This window comes from Micropterus salmoides, unplaced genomic scaffold, assembly GCF_014851395.1.
Source record: "Micropterus salmoides isolate LMB-PRFRI ecotype aquatic unplaced genomic scaffold, ASM1485139v1 Ms_hic_scaffold_20, whole genome shotgun sequence".
Classification (NCBI taxonomy): domain Eukaryota; kingdom Metazoa; phylum Chordata; class Actinopteri; order Centrarchiformes; family Centrarchidae; genus Micropterus; species Micropterus salmoides.
The window spans coordinates 12,396,237-12,421,908 of NW_024041151.1; the positions used below are offsets into that span (position 1 = coordinate 12,396,237).

General features: G+C 39.7%; 1 protein-coding gene across 1 annotated transcript in view; it reads left to right on the forward strand.

Moving 5' to 3' along the window:
- The first annotated feature begins 413 nt into the window (after window positions 1-413).
- Window positions 414-25,672, forward strand: part of LOC119915098 (potassium/sodium hyperpolarization-activated cyclic nucleotide-gated channel 1) — a 77,385-nt gene continuing 52,126 nt past the window's right edge. Inside the window, exons 1-2 of the mRNA XM_038734676.1 lie at window positions 414-769; window positions 7,499-7,922. Coding sequence (XP_038590604.1) covers window positions 414-769; window positions 7,499-7,922 — 780 coding nt within the window. The remainder of the gene's footprint in view (window positions 770-7,498; window positions 7,923-25,672) is intronic.

Below are 25,672 nucleotides of genomic sequence, written 5' to 3' on the forward strand. Positions count from 1 at the left end.
ATAGGAATGAATTGCATTCTATGGTGTATGCTTCCTCCTGCCGTGTGTGAAACTGGTGGCAGAGGAGGAGAGGGGGGACGCAGGGGGCTATCGTGAGCCATATTATGTAAATAAGGTGCAGGGGCATGTGCCAGTTAAACCGCAGTGCCGTGCGAAGTGAGACGAGGCAGAGGCTTTGGACGGCAGAAGCCGGGGCCGTCGGTAGATGGCGGTAACCCAAGAAACCTGATCCACCGGGCTCTCGGCACCCTGTCTCAGTTTGCAGCACTCACACTGAAGGTAGAGGAGCTGAACAGTTTGAAGGACATAAAATAACAACAACCAGGAGAGCTCACGGCGGGTCCTCTCGAGTTTAGCGCGCAGCCCTCCGAGCAGGAGACGGAACGCTTTGCCACAAAGAAACTAAAAACACCATGGAAGACAAATCGAATTCGTTCTCCAGCAGCAAGGAGGACAAGGCGGATGGGAATAATGTATTTCAGAGGCAAGACTCGATACAGAAAAATAACACGGGGAGCCAGAACATGAAGGACCACGGCAACTCAGTGGGTTTCAAGGGGGAGCGGGAAGAGGCCATGGTCGGTTTTGACGATCTGGAGGCGGCGTCCAGGCAACATGGTTTTATGCAGAGGCAGTTTGGGGCCATGATGCAGCCCGGAGTCAATAAGTTCTCCTTGCGTATGTTCGGCAGTCAGAAAGCCGTGGAGAAAGAGCAAGAGAGGGTTCAAACGGCCGGATACTGGATCATTCATCCATATAGCGATTTTAGGTAAGGGCTGGAAAAGACACCTGCTCACCCATCTCCCCCCTCCCCTTTTATCCACCCCTTCCGTCACCTTAGGGTGTGTGCAAGCTATAGCCTACACTTTCACACATAACGCTCTGTCATAGGCACACGCACAGCCTGCCCCGAAGCGCATAAGCTAATCTACCTCTGTATTTAGGCAATCAGGCTTCCGCCGCTAAGGGCTTCAGACAAAATGTGCCTGGCGAAAGAGTGTATGTGTGTGTGTGTGTGTGTGGGTTTCATTGCGGCATTTTTATTATAATAGAGAGGGACGCATTAAGGGTACAAAAGGTGTACCAGTGAAATGTCCTTGGAAAAAGGAGGGTGAATGTCATGATTTGAAAACACACACGCGCACGCACCTTGGATGGATTGTTCCATAGCAGCAGCAGAGTCAGGGACCTCATTGCGACATATTCCCGTGTAGGGACGACAGTAGGCTACCTGGACACAACGTGACAATACCATTGCACCATCACGGTTCTACACACTTAATTGTGGGCGGCGGTGAGACGACAGACGGGCCTTGTGTGCGCACACACACACACAAACACACACACACAAAAATGCACAGAATGCGGAAAAAATAACGTGCAGGAAACGATTAAGGGGAAAGTATCCGTGTTTTTAATTAATCAATCGATATTAGAATCTAATCACAGATAGGCAAACATTTGGCAGCACTAATGAATGGGTGATCTGTTTTTGAAGCTGCCCTGCTGAGGTAATGTCGTGGAATGTGTTTGTTTGAAAGCACCACGGCACACTTCCTTCATGGTGTCCACTAAATGCCACAGTGACATAAGTGGGCTATTTGTGTTTGTTCTTTCTTTCAGCTTGTCAGTCTCTCACCTGGCCCGTGGTGCATTGTCCCACTGTCCTGAAGAGCGAGGCTGTACGTTAAAAACTACACCGGCTCCCCCATATTATCACACATTTATGATGTAGCAGATGAGCCCTGCTCAGTTAAGAGTTCAGACAAACTGCTTCTAATTGGCTGTAATCTGTTTAACATTTCTAGCACAATGCGTTTCAAATGTTAAACAAATTAGATCAGGTACAGCAATACAGCACTGGTTCACCACAAGCTGCGTGTTTACAGTTCACCACTTAACCAATTAAGCATCTCATCTGGCCCAGTCTGTGCACCAGTGTCCCCGGGCACAGCTTGATGGTGACAATCATCCCCCGTTTTCCGTTGAAGCCACGTGTAACATGCCAGGGCACGTTAGAGCTGGCCATGGTCCTGAACTCAGAGCAGGCCTGAGTCTGCAGCACTCTGTTGCTATCAGCCTGATTTCAGACTAAGAACTGGTGCACTGAAAGTTAGAATTGCACTTCCACTGGCCTGCATCACTATGTGGCTTTAGCTTTTTATTCACATGCAATTATTTCAGGGCAACAATGATTCTCATAGGAATAATGCTAACTAGGATGGCCTGTACTCACTCCCACAGGCATATGCATGTGCTCAAGTGCACACTCACAGATGTACAATGATGGTGGGCAAGGATTAGTAACACAACACAACAGTCAATGAGCTTAGCAGTCTCTGAAAACAATTATGTAAGGAGATTGAACCCCCCCCCCCCCAAAAAAACACACATACACACAAAATGGCCAAAGGGTAGGACCTGCACAATGTTTATTTCTCACAGTTATTAATTTAGCAGTTAATTAGCTGTCTAATTGTAGGGTCTGTATTTGTAATATGCTATGTGCTGAAAATTCTTGTAAGGGTAAGGGGATGGTGGGGGTGGGGAATTTAGGGAAAAAAGTGCAGGGAAAAGCTAAATAATGGGAAATGATGGTAAATTACATTGTGGCAGATATGTTTCACAGCATATTTTAAAATATTTGAAATAAAAGACAAATTGGGCCATCAACAGGGATTCTTAAAGGAGATTGGCCCTTTCCTTCCTGCCGTATTAGAAAATGTTTCACTAACTCAGGCCCCCTAAGGTTCCTTCCTCATGACATTTTCCAAAGGGCAGTTTTTCATAGGAAGTCCTTGTCCTCTAGCCAGTTTAAAGACACAACCCTTCTATACCAGGGAGATTGCCTCCTGGCTTGAAAGTGGTACAGTACGGTGATGTTATATCCCAGTGCTTCAAGCTACCCGTCATGCTGGTGCATAAATGATGGAGGTGCAAGGGTACACTTTGCTTCGAAGGTCTCCTTGTAATGTATAGCTTAAAAGGTAATCTGTTTCTCTACTGTGGGGTTTAACTTAACAACTTCATTAGGGATCCAGGCAGCGAAGCTGCTGGAGCCCTATTGGTTTTGTTCTCATTCTTCTTCTTTCTTCTTTTTCTCCGCTAAGTGTTTGGGCAGCAAACACTGCTAAATTGGCAGTTGGGTTGCAAATTCCTCCCAGAATGTCTGTGTTGATTTTATTAGTGTTTGAAGAAAGACTTGTGGAGATAGAGATGTTAATTGAATTAGCCTATTCTGAAAAATACAGAGTGACTGACTTCTGAATGGCACTCATAGACCTCATGGTGGCACTATAACAATCAACTTTACGTTTTTGCAATTATCTCGAAAATGGCTTCGTCGAACTTCTTTCATCACATTAATCTCTGGATTCATCTGCATCTTTGCTTCAATGTTCTTCTGCTCTAAAAATATCAAACTATGACTTTTTATCACTTTTCTCTAAAACCTACTTTTGCGAACTCGTCACAAACGGTTTCGCCAATCAAACTGAAACTTTGGCAGGATCATCTACGGACGTCACTGAATTAAAAAAGATTTTTGATACATCAATCTTTTTTTCCATAAATGTTTACAGTTGTGTCTTTACGTACAATTTTACATAAATGCTCGTAAATCGAAATTGGCTTAAGTTATTGTAACCAAACTTGACGCGACTGTTCTGGTGCTCGGTCCGAGCTTCGCTGAGCAGTCCTGGGATATTCTTAGGGGGCACTAAATTTAAATAAATCTAAGAAAATAACCCGTATGTCCTAGAGAGCTGAAACTTTTTCAGCACATCCACTGATATGTGACAAATGTTTGCCTCACTGCAACCTATGGTCAATTCAGAAGTCAGTCACTCTGTATTTTTCAGAATAGGTTAATTCAATTAACATCTCTATCTCCACAAGTCTTTCTTCAAACACTAATAAAATCAACACAGCCATTCTCTAGATGGCCGATATCAAGTGTATCAAAGGGTTTTTAGATCTGTCAAACCGTGAGTCTGCCGTGATATTCAGTATCTTGCCATAACTTGTACAGTATGCACAACATTCTCTTGTTTGCTCAGTTTTGGATCAAATGCCACCAAACTAATTGACAACACACCAAAAACTGGCAGAATGATGTGTGATTTATTTTCAGAATTTCCTCTTTTGTATACTGTGGCAGAACCTCGTATGATCAAAAAGACAAAACAAAAAAACATTGTATGGTCTTTTAATAAAAAATGTCTTACGTAAGTACGGTGCATGAATGACACCACTATTCTCACAGGCTCTATATTGCTTTGTGGGAGTGTTTGAAACTCAATATCCAACATATTCTTTGTACACAGTGGCTGCTTAAAGATTAATGGCAGGTTAGTAATATTCATTATTCATACATTTTAGAGGGGCGTCATGCATGGGCTCATACACCTCTGTTTATGCTAAGAAGGCTGTGTTTTAGCCACTACAAAGTCTCTAAACTAAAATGCCACACTGCTGTTCTTGCTCATCAATTTTTTTTTTCTAGCCATTTATGCTATTCATGCTATTTAGAATGTACTGTGCAGAAAAGTATGGGCAATTTCTTTTCTGAAAGCTTCTCCGTGTCATTTAAAATGACATGTTTTTACACTTGACATTCCTCAATTTGAGAATTCAGATGTTCCATATTATAAAATAGTCATTCTTCAATGTTTGTGTGATTAGAAACCCACATTTAACAATACTACCCTACTATCCCTATGAGAACGGCTTTTATTTAAAGATTTAAGGATTTAAGGAAGATAAAGAACATTTTAACAGTTTCAAATAAATATATTGCCCTCCAACAGATGGCTCTACAGAGAATGATGTCTGGTTGACAATCTGTAACCACAGGTTGTGTTTTATTAACCTCATAATTCATAGATAACTTTTACCTCGCTTTATTTGATCTGAAGTACATATTTTTCCTCGCTGTATAAATCAGGATAGGGTCGGGCTGTGCTGAGTAAGACTGTGTGGGGTTCCCTCTGCTGCTTGGCAGGAGAGGTCTGGCATTGATTATGATGGAGCACTTGTTGTTGGGAGGAAAGCTACAAGTTGAAGGGAGCTGGCTTGATTTGGAGCAAGATTGTTTTGATAACGATTTCTCTGCCACAGCTTGAGCTGGTTCTTTGATTGACCACAGGGGTGGTCGCTACAGTATAATCATCAATGCTTTATGTTTTTTTCTTTTCTGTTTTTGGGTTCTAAAGCCCCCATCTCCTGTTTTAGGTACGTCCAAAGGGGCTGGTGACTGAGTTTATTGCTGGAGTAGGAGCTGCAGTTACAGCTGCTCTCTGCTACTGGTTTAACTGGGGCTGAGTGCATTATCATAGCTGGGGCATCCAAAGCAAGAGCATAATGATGTGGCAAGAGCTGGGTGCAGATTGGGAGTTGAATGCATTGGCAAACTTTGTGACTGGCTCTTGAAGAAGGAAGGGGTCGACTGAAATGCTCTTCAGTTTTTAAGGAATTGAATCAATTCTTTAACTTTGTAAACAACTTCTTTCTAATTCAAGAAGTGAAGCACAAATGTTTTATTCATTAGATAAGTGGGTGTCTTAGAGGTCATGGGTAGTGTGAATTTCACCTACACAAGTCAAATGAAAAAGAGAAATATGTTGCAGATGTGGGCACTCTGTGGGCTCACATTTTTAAAACAAGGCTTTTGATCATATTAATATGAGTGACAAAAACATTGAATTCTTGAGTGGTATAAGGCTGTTTCTGAGTTTACTGTGTTCTTTTGTGTAACTTTTGCCTCAGCTTTTCCAAACGAGTTTCAAATTAACTTAACAATGAATTTTATACTGTATAGTTAATGTTATTACACTGTTTCAAAATAAAAATGAATTAAAGTGTTTCGTACACTGTTCTATAAATTACTTAATTTCAGATCATGAACTTTGACTTTTTGAGGTATTGTTTTGAATCAGATTTTTCTCTTTGTTCTAATATAGCCTTCTTTTTCACCACAGACTAATTAAGCTTTTTAAGTAATTCACTGTATATTCTCTACAAATTAAAAAGATCCCTAAAAATATATAATATGGAATCATGGAATCAACTATCTTTTTGCTTCTTCCCCTTAGATATGAATTGTACTTTTCAGCGTATCTTGCTATGAAGCAACTGAAAAGATGAATCATAGCAAATGTCTTCACTGCAGCCTCTTATTAAACATAAATAACAAAAAGAATAATGACATGGCCTGTTGGCTGAAGGGGCATCAATAGACTGAAAGGTGCACAACAGTCTGTGTGTATTCAAAATGGTATGAGTGGTATTAACTTAGGTGAACTAAAATCCTGCAATTCTGGCTCTCATGCTCATTGTTGCACAAGTACGTTACTACCTTTATAAAAGTATATAGAGGAATGGATAGCATCAAATAATGTATAAATAAAGTGTATCATGTTCTGAGCTTTGATGTCCCACTCAAGGTGTTAAGTCAAGGCTGTCCATATGAAGAGCCCACTCCAAAGCCTGCAGTTCAATGCCTGCTGGTGTAAAAATACCCGCGGTCGGCGTTTGAACTACCTAGATGTTTAGTTGGAAGTGAAGACAATTATCAGACACATGATCTGTGGATATTTATAAAGCCAAGGCCCTGCCTTAATTCATTCAAACAGATCCATTACTGGGTGGCCAGTCTGCCAACCAGCCAGCCAGTCCATTTCCATCTTCAACAGCAGCAATGAATGGGCAGCAAGGCAGAGCAGAGGCAGGCAGTCAGTAGAGTTTTCAGTGGAGAGTTTTTAGCACAAGATAGGATTCCTGAAAGCATCTATTCTCATTCATGGTTGCCCGGCCTTTATCGAGGCCCAGGACGCTTAGCGAAAAGAGCAGGGTGCTGATGAATCACTTCTGGCTCTGTTCATCACAGAGGGCAGGGACATTAACACAGCCAGGAAGGATGAGAGAGTCTCATTCTAACAGGGCCCTGAAAGCATACAGTAAGTGCTAGCCGAACATTTCTCGATGTCCTTGAATCATAGTTAACTCTGGGCTGCGAGTTGCAAAAGAATAAGAAGAGATTTTGTAACAGCACAATCATATGTTGCCGTCAGAGCTGGACCTTATGCTTATGTCTTCACTTTGTAGGAAAGCATGTGAGCTCAGTCTTGAAGAATTTCCTACCGATTATTGTTAGTTGCCAAACAAATTGGCAACATGTTATACAATATATGCTAATAGAACCTCCATAGCAGGAAATAAGTCAGACTATAACAACCATACCATTGTTGTTTAGCAACGTTAGCTGCATGGCTCTAGGAGTGATGGTTGGTCGGTCAATCCACCACTTCCGACTGAGGATGAATCTCAAAGCACTGCTTTGCAGAGCCACTGTAGACTCTCAGGCAAAGTCCTTGAAGTGTATTCACATTCTTTAGAAAAATGAATATTTTTATACATATGTGAATACACTCTGTCAGTTTTAATTTTCTAGGACATGTTTTCTCCCTTGCATTACTGATTCATGTGTGTCGCTCTGCAGGTTCTACTGGGACTTGATAATGCTCATCATGATGATGGGGAATCTAATCATCATTCCTGTGGGAATAACCTTCTTCTCAGAGCAGACTACCACCACCTGGCTGGTCTTCAATGTGGCCTCGGACACCATCTTCCTGGTGGATCTGGTCATGAACTTCAGGACGGGCATCGTCAACGAGGAGAGCTCAGAAATCATCCTCGACCCCAAGGTCATCAAGATGAATTACCTGAAGAGCTGGTTCGTAGTGGACTTCCTCTCCTCCATTCCAGTGGATTATATCTTTTTAATAGTAGAGAAAGGCTTTGACTCGGAGGTATATAAAACAGCCCGTGCCCTGCGAATCGTCCGCTTCACCAAGATCCTCAGTCTTCTGCGTCTGTTGAGACTGTCCCGACTCATAAGATACATACATCAGTGGGAGGAGGTACGTATATTTTGTCTGTGTATATCAGTGAACAGAAAAAAAAATACTAAAAGGCATCGATATAAAATCATCTCTGCTCTCTGCAGAGCAATGAGCCAGAGTTAGAGAGTGGTTGTTTACTGTATTTTTTTTTGGTCTGCATGGTCGTTCTCTGGCTGGGGTGCTTTCCCCAACAGCATGGCAACAACCTTGAAAGGTTAATGCAGATATATAATTGTGCACATACAAAACTATTAGGTGCAGTCAATCACCACTGGTCAGAAGGCTTATCCGTGGATCGCAAGTGGTAATGACAGTTTCAGCTCATTGATGGGTGAAATTAATTTAAAAGCAGAAATCAAAAGTAATTGCCTCCATTTTTCCAGGAAAAAAGCCTTATTTCTAACTACATAGTGGGTATATATATATTCAGTGCATAACATCATGTAGTCAACGATTTTATCCAGAGAGTATAAGAAGATATCTGATAAAGCTAGTATATTAGAGGCTAAATCAATGTTCTGTTAGTGTGGTTGTTCTAGATGACTGGTGGATTGTGTGTGAACATCCTCAAGGTTAAACCCCACCGGACATAAAAGAGAGTGATACATTATTACCCTCCATTGAGTCCTTGCACTCCCTGACTCTAAGACTATTTAACCAAGCTCTAGTCTTATCCTCGTCCTGGTAACAATTTCATTACATGCTGACCGATCGAAAGATTACACTTCTCCATATCGTGACTGAACCATTCCAGCAGATAGATACACGGCCAGAGCCCTGGCATTAGGTTTGATTTGAAATGTAGCTTAGATAATATGTAAATGGTTGACCATGTCACCATCTCTCTCTCTCTCTCTCTCTCTCTCTCTCTCTCTCTCTCTCTCTCACCTCGTTCTGACCGTCCTTGCACCTCAACTCCTTGTCCCTCCCTAATTGTCTGACTCCCCTGTTGGTATCGCCGCTGTTATCCATGCTGTTTGTTACACTGGTTGAAGCAAATTGTGTTGCTATCAGAGCACAACCTGAACTTAGAATCTTTGGGTAGCACATGCCCTGTGCTTTATCAGTAACAATGGCAAAAGGCAAATGCAAAAATACATTATTTGCTGTATAAAGATGCATTTGGCATGTTACGAACCTATAAATATTTTACAAGCCCACTAATAGCTACTATATAGTCATGAACAGTATCTGTGTATGAGTGTGTAGCGTGTCCAGTTCACAGCCCCCCACGCTATGGATCACTGAACATTAATGGTGCAGGAAAAGATCATCCTTGTGCTAAAGTACCAATGAGGCAGCAGTACTTTTATAGTGTTTACGATAGCTTATATTTTTCTGTCAGGGTACGTTTCAAACTGTGTTCCAGTAGCATTACTGTACCATGTGGCATTTGATAAACAAAAGCATTATTCATGCTTCAGCAAAGCATTATTCAAGCTTTGCTAAATGTGGGGTTTGGATTTACTGTAGGATACACACACACACACACACACACACACACACACACACACACACGCTTACTGTATCACAAACCATATTCTGAAAAGTTAGCACCATATGGATTACAGTTTCCTGGCAAAATTATCTTGGCATGCAGGCTGTGTAGGAAGTTGATTTTAAATTTCAGATAGGGCAGTACTGTATAATATATTGCTATCTAGTTTGCAGAGCTGTATGCAGTGGGAGGATGAGATGGCATGGACTAGGTTAGAAAAACAAATAGACGGTGCCGCAAGGTTAATGAAAATCTGCAGTAAGAAAGCAGGGAGACAGGCAGTGCAGTATATAGGGATGTGTCATAATACTTGCATACAACAGCAGAGCTTACAGCACTGCCCATTCCTCTCTCACGTTCAGTCATTCCTCTTTGCCTCCGTTCTTCTCTTTGCTTATCAAACTCTGCCCGTTTCTTCCTCTCTGGTTCTCCCCCCACCCCTTCTCTCCCATGCATGCCTTCTCTCTTTCACGGTATGTCATCCTCCTTTAGCATTCTGTCTTTCTCTAGATGTTTTTGTGTCTAACTTCAGTTCTTGTAAAAATACAGTATAGAACTTGAACATTATTTTGGTTTAACCGCATTAAATAGTCACAGTGAATAATAAAACAACAGCAAATCAGACACATCCACAGGAGACGTGAGAGGAAAGAAAGGGCACTCAGTGGAAAAATTCCAAGCTGTCGTAACATGTTAGGTGTAGGATGCTGGATTAGCGCTTTAATGGAGGGACAAATGCAGACTCCTGCCATCATAATGAGTTTCAAGCAGTGAACTATCATTACATCAGCCTTGGGATGGACTCAGTTACTTATTAAGACTGTGAGTTTCAACAATAAATCATCTCCCAGCCTGTACGTCCGTCATTCCTTCATCTGTTGTGTGCTCCCTTCCCCCCCTTTTCACTTCGTCACCATCTCCTCCCTCCATCTGCGAAGTAACGAGGGTCGTTATTTCATCAGTGCAGGCTGGACAGTCAGAACTGGGCTAAGTCAGATTTTTTGGTTCATCAACATTCTCTAATAGAGTTACTCCTACAAACCTCTTAATGGAGAAACCTCTTCCAGACAGTAGAAGTGGTATTGTGGTCTAAGAAAAAAATGAGTAGCTACAGTATTAGTGCCCACAAAGGAACTGATATATCTTATTTAAGCAACTCACTCAATTGTCACTCATTAGAGAGGAGAAGTAAATGACTCCATCTGGCTGTGCCAATTAGTCATGAAAAATGATGATGGCAAAAAAGTTTTATTTTTATTTTTTATTAGATGCAGTCGTTTGAATAAGCATTAATATTACCTCTAGTAGATATTTAGATCACCAGGAAGATGTAATATTATACTTATATTAGTATACAGGCTCCAAAACCAACTTACTTGGTGCTCATGCTACCAGAGATGGGCAGTATTTCAATGTATTTAAAATATGTAATTAATTAATTATGAGTATTTTGTAATTTGTATTTCGCTGTGCAAAAAAAGTGTAAATGTTAAAAAAAGAACTTGTGTTATTTGTGTATTTAAAGCAATGCAAATGAATCACGTGGCATGTCATGTTGGGTCCAGGATCACGACTACTGAACTACAGTATCATTTGTGTTCCTCGTAACCAGTAGCTTGAGGAAACAAGCTGCTTTGGATGTATATTTCCCCTGAGATAAGGTATCTAATCAAAAGATGATCAGAGGCTGCATGCTAAGGCAAGCTTACAGAATCACAAAAAAAAACAGCAGAAAAAAAGAGCTTTAGTGTGCACGTGGCAACTAGACTTACTACCTAGAAACCACCCACTTCTAAATGTGCAGCCTCCCACCTCCAAGATATCCTGATTGGGAAAGTAGCTTTTCAGCGTGAAGGGGTTAAGGCCAGACCCATATTGAGGCTACTAAATCCCTAAAATATTATCCGTTTGTATAGTGTATGTATTTTTACATTTTCAAATTACAAATTACTTTTAAATTACATACATAATACATTAATAAGCTTGTTATTTATTTTGTGCCCATCTCTGCGTGCTACTAGATGCTACTATTCGTATCTGGATGCTTGGTTCTCCATGTGTTTGACATACATAATGACAAACATAATTATGGCAATACACAAAGCTTAGGGAAATTGGAGTGTACAGTGTGAAGGTCATGCAGAGCAGTAAATGCACTGCATACTCAAATACCACAATTTAAACAAGCATTAACCAAATACAGGCAGTTGAACTGTTGCACTGAAAATGTTGCGCTTCACACATCTGGAAGTGACTTTCTTATATTCGACCAAATTAACACAATTATTTTAAGTGACATCAACATGTCTTCACTGTACAGTGTGTGGAGCTGAGCCAGAAAGGGCAATACGAAATGTAGAAGTTACATATTCTGCCTAGGGTAATGTTTTTTCAAGGGCAGTTTTGCCTTTATCATATGATCTTAAGCATTTTGGTCATTTTCAGAACACATTTTTCTGAAGAACTACTAATAAAAAAATGTTTACATAATGGTTTTGTGTGAAATACGCATTATGTTTTAACCAATCAGTATAGTGGAGATTTAGAGCAGCAGCCAAAGTGGTAGATATTTCCTTCAGGAGTTGGTAGAAACCAAAACAGAGCTAAAAGGAGAGTTAATATTTCATTTATATTTATCATGGGGCCAGAAACATCCTAATAAACAAACGCTAATGTTATATGAGTTACTAATAGTTGTAATAGTTAAATGAGTTAAATAAGTTGATATGTTACTGTAGTGTTTTCAGCTTGTTCTGCTACCTTCATGTGGCGAAAAAAAAGTATATGTGACGCACATATAGTGACCCACAGGGGAATCATATTTAATGGCTAGTATTTAATAATTCAATGACATAATGTGAACAGTTATCAGGGGCATTTTTTGCCCATTCATTTTTAATTTCACAGGCATTTTTAGATCTTTCAAGGGCATTTTCGCCCCCTGCTCCTATTAATTTTTAACCCTGCTTGCCCTATGTTTTATTATATTATGTCCTCTCAGTTAAACAGCTAATTATCCCAATGACCTTACAGTCACAACAGTTTTTCCTCCAACTTCTGCTGTTAACCTTTACATATGTGCAAATGTTGGAGAGATAGTCATGATTTATGTTACCAGGAATAGATTTAGATACCACCACATCAAGTGCTGATTTTGTTTCATTGTATTTAATAAAAAAATACAAAAGCAGACTAAGGGGATAACATTTTTAAACTGCTGTAGAGAATCCCCACAGCTCCCAGTGCCACATCTGGCGCATCACAGCCACCAGGCCTCCCGCCAGATCCCAGCTAAAGCACAGGGGCTCAGGTTGGGCTTGTGGCAGCATACCAGCCCCCAGGGGTGGCTGTACCCTTTCTGAGTCCCCAGGCAGAATTTGTGTGTTACTCTACAGTGCTTTAAAACATGTCAGTAACAAAGCTGTAAACCTGATCTTTATAGAATTGCATTTTGTTTACTGACTTGAATAACTGTTATGTTTCACTGTAAATAATGGCACGTTTTGTAATCTAGTACTACGCCCATGTTCAGCAGAAGGCATATTGAACATAATTGAGAATTAACAATCATCAATAAACCTGTATGCACCAAAAAGAGGAGCATCTTAGCTTCAGGCTTAAGCTTTTGAGATGTTTGTGCCAATGCTTAGACATAGAAAAGTGCAATTTTTTCTGCTACTGTTCTATGGTTTAACATATGTTAAACATTCCAATTTAGTCTAAATAGTTTGAGTTTTAGTAGCTATTCTTAAATGGCAAAAACACACACATACATTTTAATTAATTGCTTTACTATTTGTTGTATTTTGATTGCTTTATAAACATCTGTTGGAACCTAATTATCGTTTCTCTATGCGATGCTGCATTGAATATTTAAATAAATGCATAAGTATGACCAATTTGTATTAGCCCTACTAGTCTCTTGGGACAAATAATAAGATACCATTTATGGTGATATATAACAATATATTTTTCTCTTATGAGGGAGACTTGTCCTACTGACATTTAACTGTGAAACTACTTTGTGGCAGCTGGGTCCTCACATTTGAAAGATAGCACATCATCTGTGTGTGTTAAAATGGCACAGATTCTGCTGTGATACACATTATCAACCAGAATTATTCAAATATGTACTTCACAATACAGTGAATACACATTAACTGCATTTTGACCCATTTTCCTCTCCTATTTAGGGGTTGTTTTTCTTTAAGTTAAGACATATTTGGCGTATCACAACACATGTTGTGTGGTCACGTTGTGGTCACGAGTCAGCTGTATTTTGATACTGTTGTCACCGTTTCACTGTGTCACTGTCATGAGTTACACGATGATTCCCTGCCCCTACAGTCAGTATAAACATACTCCAGTAGCAGGACATGAGGTAATGTTACTAGTTTCAACTGCTGATAGTTCACCTTCATTGCTACTATAGTTACCAGCTTACATTATTCGTATTGTTTATTCTTATTCCTACCTAAAAGGGCCTTACCACTACATTGATAAAACATTCAGTATAGGTCATGAGTGGTGACTTTTTTCTTGTCTTTGCATCCCTTTTTTCCAGTTTCTTTCCTATGCTCTTAAAAAGGTGCTCCTTGTGAGAGTTGGGTCTGTGGCATAAATTTGCCCTGAAGTTTCATTTGTCGTCTGCCAGTCAGACACACAGTATACATTCTTTATGTGGGGTGAGGCCTTTCCTGAAACAGTCATATTGATTCATTTTAATATCCCTGGCATACAATTTAATAACTATGTGTATAGGAAAATGAACTCAATGTCCGTGAGGTACTTATCAGCTGCCTGTAGGAAGTGGCAGCTATGCTAGCCACTATGTGCATCAACACTTTGTCAGCATCAGAATCATAAATCTGTCATGCAAAAGTACATCCTGTTACTGTGAACATCAACATGACAGACTGATTCACTTCTCAAGATCAGATTGTTCTATCAATTCACTGCTAATAATTGTTAGCTAATTTGTCTCGTAAGCTGCCTATTTTGTATTTTATTTTTAGGTAGTATCTGCTACAGACGACAGCAGAGCCAGATGCAAGAGATCTGTTTAATTATAGAGTCCGTAGGGCTACCTTATCCTAAGCTAAGGCGCTTGGTTAATTCACAGCTCAGTCTATAAATTGATCTGAAAAGGGGAAAATGTTAGCCAACCGACCTGGTGTGTATATAGTTCACTGCGTGGGAGCAGCAGAGGAGACTGTAACTACATTACACTGGCTAAATTTGATCTCCGCTGAAATAACCCTTACTATTGTGTGACAGTCTGACAGCAGACCTTTTTTTTAACTTGTCCACCTTTAGACATAGAATGTAAACAATGGAGGTGGAGTCTGTCTGCACCTCTACATAGTTAGTTTTTTTAGTGTAATGCTGAATTAAACCCAAGACAGAACTTCAAAAGGTCTTTCTTCCTATACATAGTTATAAAAATAGTTTTTCTTTTCAGTTGCATGTACCTCCTCTTAGTGTTACAAAATTAAATACATCCATGTAACAAAAATTTCAAGTCAAGGTATAAGACAAGAGATGGCTGAAAATAGGGTGATTATTTTCTGTGTGTATACTATTTCAATTTCCCAGAGCACAAGATGATGTCTTTAAGTTACCAACCAGCAGTCTAAAACTCAAAGAGTTACTATTTACAATGATAAAATATAAAAAATAATTTTTGTTTGATAAATGACTTAAAGTGCTAATCCTTAAGAGTTCAGTACTGGTTGATTTGGCGACACCTGTACTAACTGGTGGAAACAGCATGTGCGGTCTTATACTACTCTTATAAAACAAACAAAATCGTTTTAATAAAGAAGTCAGGCAATAATTGGCCTTTGCCCATCATTCTGTGTGCAACCGTGATCTCATTTCATGCTGCACTTGGCATGAGTCTGCGAACATAGCAGGGCACAGTGAAAGGAGTTGGTTACCTTGCTGAGAAGTTGGAGGTGTGCAGCCTGTCGCCAGCAGCTCTTCATCTAACAGCTCACTATGGCTGCTCCTTGTGCCATATTTCAAACTGATCCACTGTCAAAAAAAGGCAAAAAAATGCCCATTTTATTGTTTTGTAGACACATTTTTTTATAAACTATAACAGACAAACACATTGCATTTAATTGACTTCTTCATAATAAAAGACAACTTGCGTGTTCGCCAGTTAAATGCTTATAATGTGAAGCTGCAGCAGTAGGACATGTTCTGTTTGCATTAGCAGTTAACTCCACAGTAACGCCACAGACACGCAGTTCGCAATACTGCAAAAATATAAATATTGCAATACTTTCATTATTAGGCCATAGGCTCAATTACCCCTGTGTAACTTCATTTGGCATTGCATAGTGATTTAAGAGACATTTATTTAAAAGAAAATCCTCAAGATTGTTACTTAAAAATTAATATATTAGAGATGGAAGGCACAGGCATCATAAAGTGAAAAAAGCAGATCATGATGAAGCCACTGTGTACCGTAATTTGCCACCTCAGCAACAGATAGTTTGGTGTCAAAGGAGATTAGTCGGCTTTGGTTCACAGAGTCCTGTGGACTTAGAATAGGCTATGCCAAGTCCTCGGTGAGGCCACCACCCCTGGTCTCATGCAGGGACACAGGTGCATAAGCTTAGCACGCGCACACACACACACACACACACACACACACACACACACACACACACACAGAAAGTGTGCTGAATCATGAAGTGCTGAATCATGTGTGAGGTTGAAAGTTAGAGCAGAGAGACAGAAAGACAGATGGAAACAGAGAAAGAGAAGAAAGATAAGGCGGAAGGTAGCATGTGTTACATTTTATCTTGGTGTGTATCACATACAGCAGCAACAGTGATTCTGTACTAAGTTCCCACGACTGATTTTCTGTTGTTGTCCTATTCCTCTCTGTAATTACATCTTGTAAATGAAGTATGGACAAAGGTTTTTAAATGTGACCTGGTAGTGTTTTTTTTGTCTGTTTGCATTTCAGTGCATCATGCAATCCACCTCTGCTCTTTTAAAGCGGCACCTACATGCAATTTATCACAGTGACTGCAGCGCTGCCTTACATACACAATGAATTCATCACAGGAGAACAGCAAATGGCATTTATGGGAGGATAATTAAAGGGAGCCTGGCCTCATTGCCACGTTCTCCCTGATGGCATTTAGCTGTAGGACATGCGTACAGTAGTGAGGAGCGGAAATGTGCCTGTCTGCAGGACTTTGGAAGAGCTGTGTTGGAGCAGAGCCGTTGGCTGATGACTGTACGCAACTGTTTCACGTTATGTGACATGATTTGAGCTGATGTGATGTGTGAGGCTGAGGACTGTTGTGGGTATGTATCATGTCTATGTGTGTGTGCGCATCTAAATATTTCATACCCTGTAGTCTAGAGGTGGCATACAGCAGCTTGGTAGTTTTATCGGCCCCCCAATACCATGTATGTCCTCACTGCAGCAAAGGCAAACAATGGAAATAATGGCCCAAGATGAGTGTTTGAAGACATCAAACATTCTGATGGTAATGCATCTTTTAAGTAAGGCAGCATGGATAAGATCATCAATTTAACATTCCTTGAAGAGAAATCACACACTGCTTTATGATATATACAGTAGTACCTATGTGAGATGAGGCTGCTGGGAATGTTGTACAACGCAGGACATGTTTCAACTTTGGAGCAGGTGTTAGTTAGCCCAGATTCTGTATTTGCTGCTGCACAAAGCACACATAGCCAAGTCTGCACAGCTGGTTGTCCCAGCAAGAAGAAGTTGGGACATGGGACATTGTTTCGCAAAGCACACAAAGGTTTGGTTTCACTTGAAGGTATGTTGAGGACACTGAGGGAAAAAAAACTCTTCTGTGCCTGGAGACATACATGTCATTTATCCAACAGATACAGCAGCCTGGAAGCGCCATATGTAACCTAAGGCACTAGCTTGGGTGTCATGATTGAAGTTTACCTTTTTTTATGCATATGCATTAAAAGGAGGAGATTGAGCTTTACAGACAGGCAGGTTACAGTGTAATTTCTCCACCGTTAAAGAGAAGGTGCAAATGTTGGATACAGTTAATGTGGGAGTCTAGGGATAAATCATTCATCTAGGTGCCTCCTACATCCTCCATGCAGCTTTAATCTGAGCGTCTGCTGGTGTAGTTCTTCTGTCTGGGTCACCCATCTTTGCTATGGTGCTTCTAAAGTGACTTTTTCCTGCTTTTTTAAAAATGTATTACTTCACATTACATCACTGTAATGTCTTTCAAAGTTGAACGGCTCCTGTTGCATTTGGCAATATATTATATATAATATATTTGGATATATAAATATTTATTATGATTTTATGAGTAATAGATATTTATTTATTTTGCAGGTGAATTGTGGGCTGTTAGAGCTCATTACTTTATTAAGAATTATCTATTCTTTCCTGTGCCTGATGGACAGATTCCACCGCTGCATCTCATAAGCTTAATGTGACCGGGATGTGGGCATAGTTAGCATTTGTCACTAAAGCATGAGTAGAAGCAAATCTGCTGTCCAGTGGATCTAGGCACTTGGCTACGGAACAGTGAAATTCTTCACTCTTGCATTTTTCATCAGTGTTGAAGTACCATCGTGATGTTTTGTGCATGCTTCCTCCCATTTGGTTGAACAAGTCTTAAAACAGCAGCCCTTTTTATGGAGAAAGCTAACAAATTTGCATTTTCATGATAACAATGACCATGTTTTGCATCTTTTTATTCAGGTTTGACCTCCTGACATGATAGCTTGCAAATGCCTTCATTTTCTATCCAAATCGGATTGTATTCCACTTTGAATAGTATGTGAATGGATGAAAGGCTGTGTTTTGCTGCTGGAGGACCCAACATGGTATTATAGCATATTGGTAGTCACGGCCACAAACAAATTTGGGAACCCCACTCTGCATATAGAACTGCAGAGCACGACCGGGCGAAGGCGACCTTTGCTTGCTTGGAGTTGCAGCCTGAGGGGTGCTAAAGAGCTTTGTGGCTTAATGTGTGACAAGCAGCCTGTCACAAGTTTGACATGTGAAAAAGGGGACGTCTCCCTGTTTCTAGTGTCATAGGAGTACCCACCAGTATCAATGTTCAATACACTGGACAAGAATGTGTTATTTATTTCATCTATGCAAACTAAAGAATACACATAAAATGTAGGAATCTTGTCATTTCTGCTACCATAGTTGTAGACTTGATTTATTTCAGCTTTAGACTGAGCTTCATTTAATATATTAAGGCGTTAGAATTTTCATTCTCATGCAAATATTAATGTAGTATTACATTTAGTTTGGAGGGATTGCAGGTCTTTCTTTTAGTGCAGTAATAAATTAATCTTCTCCAACATTATTTCTCTCCCTGTCTGTCCATTTTACACACACACACACACACACACACACACACACACACACACACATACATCTACACACAAACAAGCAAGGAAAGTCACACACACAGCAGCCTAATGGACTCCTCCGGTCCAATTTTGTCTAGCAGACAAATATAAAGGACAATGCTTTCTCCCTCTCATGCCGTCTGTGTTCTTGTCCTCTCTGTTTTAAGACACGGCTCTCTGACGATGAACATAATGTGCCTTGAATCGTGTTCTTGCTCAGCTCACTGAGGGAAGCTCACTCTTGGCCCAAGGGGTGGAAAATCCCAGACTCCACTGCCTGAAAGAAAGTTTTTCTCCTCATCCCCTGTAGATTTAACCCATTTTCCCTTGCCAAGTCACTCAGCGCTCCTTCTGTTGCTAGTTGGTCTTGTTAACTGCAGAAGAGAGCGTTAATTGTTTGACCATATGGTTTAGAGTACAGAGTTAATTGTCAGACCCATGGTAGGTAGAAAAGCATAGCTTTAAACACACTGGTTCTGCGCCACTGCTTTATTTTGTGTGTTGTTGAGACTGCATCTGAATATAAGAACACCATGGCGTTTTGCACACATAACTATAAATACAAGGTAATTAAAATTACTATGTCAACAGTAATGCTTGCACAGCGACTCCTATGTACTATTTAATTAAACTTATTGATTAAATTAATAACAGTGCGGATAGGCGATGGTGTGCTTTTGATATATTCAAGTACTGGATGTACCACACATACACAACCGAGTTTGTCTTCTAGATATGTTCATAAATAGATCAAACATTCAAGTGAGAGAAAAAAAATAGGATAGCAAAAAATAGGCTGCATTGTCGGCACCCATATGTTTCAAGCTTAAACAAAAATAATTAAAAAAAATATATGTTACTATGTCTATCTTCTCTTGCAAAAAACCTTTAAAAACCCACTCTATTTGGACAACGACAAATTTAGATTAGTCAAACTTAAGAATAAACATGAATTTGGTGGAAAAACAATTTTTAAAACAACAAAGTGTGATGCCATTTGTACACTTCTATAGCAGTTAAAGGGACAAACCTATGTTTGTTAAATCATTTAACTTTATCAATGATGAGACATACATTGCTGTTATACTTGATACTATATCGAAGTTGACAGCTGCTGCTTATGAAAACATGTCTTCTTGCTATTATGCCTCTTATGTCTCTTATAAACAAGATTTTCAGTCCACTTAGGCAATTGAACAAATGAACGTATGTGATTTAAAATAAAAAAAAGACACTGCTGATAGATCATATTTGTCAGTTTTAGATTTCTGTAAGCTCTTCATGACATTTAAAATGCTGTACACTCCTCCACTGTGAGTACCTCTATTTCTCTCTCTCTGTCACTGTCAGTCTGTCTCTCAGTTCGACCCTTTATTTGATGTAAGATTTAAACAGACACGTCCGCACAGTAAAGACAGAATGGCTGTGACACCGAGAGGCAAAGACAGGAGAAGAACAGAAGGAATAGCTTGTCTAGACAGGAGGCAAAATTGTACGCGATATAAAAATAAAAGTGTTTTAATCAAAAATATTTTCTTGAAGATAAATGGAACCAGGTTTATACTAAGTGCCCTCAAACCACTGCCATCTTCTGACTGAGCCTCGGGTGCAACCCACAGCAGTGAAACAAAATTAACATCTGCTATGTCTTCGAACATCTGCTGCCTATTTTTAGCATGGTTTTGGTTTTTTTAAACTCATATTTTGATATTTAGCAACTATATATGTTCAATGATTGTTGTGTTAACCCCCTGCAGAGTAAGAAAACTGTCAGTGAAAGCAGCTTTGATCTTCTGTCCATCCCCCAGGGATATCCCCCTGTGAACACAAGTTTCCTTCTGCATGGTGTGCCCAGTACAGTAAGCAGACAGATGACAGATATATTCTTGGGAGGGAGCTCAAGTGATAAGTTTTGAGATTAGGCTAATCTCAGTTATTTTTGTTCTATGGGTTGCTGTGCTGTTGTTGGTAGCTGTGTGTGTTTAGGAGGTATGAAGGGGTCACACTGAAGAAAGCAGACACACTGGTAATCCCTGGTAGAAAAGCTTTCATGATCTGCGCGCTACAGACTCTCCATTCTTGAATGATTGATTCTCCATGAGGCACATAATGATCCCTTGTTATTTAGATGGGAGCAACACCACTCATGGCAGACATCCTGTAATGATGTCTTGAGCAAAATAATTAATTAGTAACTAGTGAGGCATTTAGTGTTCTTCTACTTTCACTTCCCAAGGAGTTAACGTTGTAGTGGATGGATTTACTAAGGCACCCTTCAGCCATCTGTCATGACGACCGCTGTGCTCATCTACTGATATAGTTTCATACAGGGGGGCCACTATAGAGATGAACCGTTATTACACCATAGAAGTATTATTATGGATGTTCATTTGTGACTTAAGCATAGATTAGATTATGTAGGATATCAAGTGTAGTTACACATGCTGCTATAGCTAACATAATCAAAGGTATGTGAGAGATTATTTGTTGTTGCTCCACGTGACTGATTATAATATTGTACCGCCCCCATAGGGCTGAGTATTATAAGTAGCATTGTATCGTTATGGTTAAATAGCATTTAATGTTGTGCTGTTTACACTACAGTAGCCTATGGTTTTTCACATCACGCTAAGAAGAAACACGGTTACAATTAGAGCCATCTTAAGATACTATATTGAGGTCATTGTGCTCCCTCTGGCAAATTGGGAAGGGTGTGTCCTCGCTGTAAACTGTGGTAGGAAGGGTCCATCTTGCTGATGTTTACATGAGCACAGCGGGTCACTTTGTGCAATCCAGTCAAATCCCTCCTGCTCTCACACTAATCTTCCATGACTGCCTTCTTAGCAGAACCACAACTCAGGCTACAACGCTCGCCCTTCCTCTCGTTCACTCCTCCATGACACAACACTCAAAAACTGCATCTCGCTTGCCTTCCTGCTGTTTATTCTCTGTTTGTAATTTGTGTGCGGTTAAATTTCAAATAATAAATGGCCACAAGATGTACATGCATTCATTTTAATACATGAACTTCTTAAAGATCAAAATGAAATGTCAAGTAAATAAACAATTTAGTTTATTTCACAGAGTTAGGATAGAGTACCAATACCACTCTTATGTCTGAGAAAAAAGCAAATAAAAATATTTCCCCAAATGTTGAATTATTCCTGTAAACTTGAATGCTGTGTAAAGTCTCAGCGGCTACAATTGATAACAAATGACAATGTGAAAACATTGTGACAAATGTGAAAGAGGTCGCTCTCAACCTACAGAGAATTATTACCTGAATCTATCTTTCCAAATATACTGCTTTGGTTTACTCTCACTGCTCTCATAGCATAATTTTCAGCCACATCAGGTTGCTGTTTTTTCTTTCTGTTTTTTTATCAACAAGCTGGTAAACACAGTGGAGCATTTAAAAGCTAAAGAGCCAGATACCTCCCTTGGGAGCTGGTAGAGACCTAAAACAGAGCTAAAAGAGAGTGAATATTGGACTTTCAGTCATCAGGTGGTCAGAAATACTGCTCCAAATGATTGATAATGTTGCTCCAAAACTGCTGGATGTGTAAATAAGCAACTGTTTGCTAACAAGTTCACCATATCAACTGCAGACAAATAATTCTATCTGAAATCAAACACAATCTGTTTTACGATAGCAGGCAGCAGCGCCTCGGATCGATGTCGCATGCCTTTCCCTCTCAGCTCTTTGTCTCTTTCCTTCCTTCCTCCATCATAGACTGACTGAGGACACTGATTTAATTCCTGGAATGATGTTGTCAAACTGTCGTGCTGAAACAGACTTGTATAACCAGACAATTGGAGGGAAAATGGGTCATGTGGGGGAAACAGTTGTTTTTGAGCCTGGTGGCATATTTATGAACAACATGTCCACACATACCATATTTATTTGTTTTCTCAGCAATTGACTCATTGCACTGATGAGTTATCAATAAAACAGGTGTCGCTGTCTGAACTATATGTACTGATTGTATTTGGAGGTGTCAGTCATGTATACATGTTTTCTTAGAGCTGAGCTGATGTTATTTTGTTACCGCTGCTCAGGTTACAGGTACAAATCAATAGAACATTCAACCTCCTCCTCAGCCATAAATACATTTACTTGCACTGAGCCTTTCCCCGCATAGAATGGACTCTACAAGCGTTGAAAGAAATTACTAAAAGAATATGCATAAATTAACTGCATACATTAACTGCATACATTAATCCCCACACTGAGACATTATTGCGATCAAAAGAAGGCTTAGCACAGGGACTTATATAATGTTTCTAGTTTAAGTCAAGTCAATTTTATTTATGTAGCCCAATATCACAGATTTGTCTCAAAAGGCTTTACAATCCATACGGGATGCAGACTGTATCCTTACATCCCCCAAAAAACCCTTCCCGGAAGTCATTAACAACACAGTACCCTCACATGATCCACCAATGAAGTCTATGCAGAAAAACATCATAAATGTGACCCCTGTGGCTGTGTGAGCTTCTGCCCCAGAGGATGCTGCCTCTGCCAGTGCAGCGCTGAATGGTTGAGCACAGATTAAGGGGGAACAGTAGTGTTGAGGTTATCACGCTCACACGACCAAAATAGATGCAGCGCGGGTGAGACAGCGGGCAAGGCAGCTACGCTCGCAGTGTGATGTGCTTAGTGGAAGAACAGGAGAATACTGCTGATGGACACAAAAATGAAGGAAAACAGAGCGAATGAGCTCCCTTAGGAGAGAGCTACTTGGGCAGAAAGAGTCTTAATTTAACTTATGATTGACACGTTACGCAGGGATGACTTTTCCAGTTAAATGAATGCGTTGTTTGATGGTTAATATGGGCTAATCCAGTATAGAGCAACATACCGCACCACACCTGACCATCTATATTTATCCCCCACTCATATTAACACTTTCATGTTTGTTTGGGAGATTTGAGTCCTTAATGTCAGCAGTATTTGATAATCAATATGCATACACTGAGGTCACAAGGCTACATTCAAACATTCGTAAATTAAATGTGTTGCAGAATTATAAAAATGATTAAAAAAACAAGAGAAAAATAACAACTTTAGCCTATAAAAACATTAAATAATCATTTGATTTGTGAGCTGGACATCAAATGACAGACTTTACAAGGAAGCCAACTTTTGACATTAACGCGCTTCAGCTGTATCTCTACAGTTCAATTCTTTGTGGTTAATTAGTGGCGGTGAGGGAAATGGCGCATATATTTTAATGTCTTTTCAAGAAAGACTAAATATTGTAGTTTTCTTTGTTAAAGGTTAGCTGCTGAAATGACGCAACAATCAGGTTGTAGCAACTTAAAATGGCAATAATTAAACAAGATGAATGAGTGTCAAGTAAATCAATATTGATATCAATATTGAGACTCAGACTTTTTTTTATTATCTTCTGTTTTCTCACTGATAGTTTAGTACTGTCCCCAAGTACAATTTTGAGGTATTTATACTTTACTTGAATCCATGTCCATTTCATGCTACATTATACTTCGCTGCCGCTACATTTTAGAGGAGAATACTGTACTTTTTAATCCACATTTTTGCCATATTTCACTGGTAATACTTCTGTACTTTCACCTCCTAGTACTCATTCCATGGAAATCATGCTTTACTGTGCATGTAAGGCAGGAGAGCATGCAGTGAAGAAATAATTACCTCCTCTTTAAAGTGTTTCAATGTTACATTAATAGATCACTACTTGTTTTCGGTCTAAAGATCCCATCGATCACCACCTGCCTTTTAATTAAGTCTCTGGCTACAAATTACTGTTGGGCCTCATTACCTAAATGGACTGCTTGAAGTTGAAAATCCAGAGCTTTTTATGCAGAGAAACAATGTTTCTCGAGTTTTCTTACAGCGTTAACATGGCTTTTTGTAGTTTTGTGTAGTCTAGTCTATTCTAGTCTCTATTGTAGACAGATTTACAGACTGATTAGCTTCTCAGAGTATGCAGTTTGCTGCCTGGAGCACTGAAATAATGCAGCATACATATAGTTACATGATTATGCATAGGGCATGACAGACATGTGAATTGTGATTACTTCCAGCAAGCTGCTTTTCGTTGGGGAAGATTTCCAGGGGTTATAAAATATTCCTTTTTCAGCTTCATCTGCTAAGAGATACAGTGTCTTCAGGTTTTTTTTTTGTTTTTTTTTTAATAAACTGAAACAAGTTTTTTGGTATATAGCAGAAAAGAGACAGGGGAAGAAGAACAGGAGACTTGCTAAATCCCAGTGAATTCCCATTACATACACATAATATGATTTTTCAAATCCAAGTTCAACAGTAATTTTGTGATTAAGCAAAACCAAGAGAGATCCAAAAGGAGATTTACAAGACGATGTTAAGCGGGAAAATTCCAGATTTTCCTGGAAGCAGTTTTGTCATCCTTCAATGTAATAGCCAGTGGTGGATTTAATCCCCTCAAATTAGTCCCTTGCTAATCCTCACTAACCTCACACAGAGGTCACTCATGTCCAATTTGAAGATGCATAAAGAACACTTTGTAATTGCGTGTGCAAGGCCCACAGCTTATTCTCCTGCATGCTCTTTTCGCTGCACATCAGATTCAGAAAGTCAATCTCCAGTCCACACAGTACACCAGCTTGACAGATTGCAGTGGTGTAAACTATTTGAAAGTAAAATACATGTTGGATACATGTAACACATGGACTCTTAACTGCAAGATTTACACCAAGAGATTTGTTGCAATCATAATGTAAAAATTCTCTATAAAAAGGTACAGTACGGATGGCTTTAATTTAAGTGTTGGGGCCTGCAGTATTAGAAATCCTGTTTATAGAAGTGTATTCATACCTCCCAGGTTGACGCCCAAATCCTCATCTACTC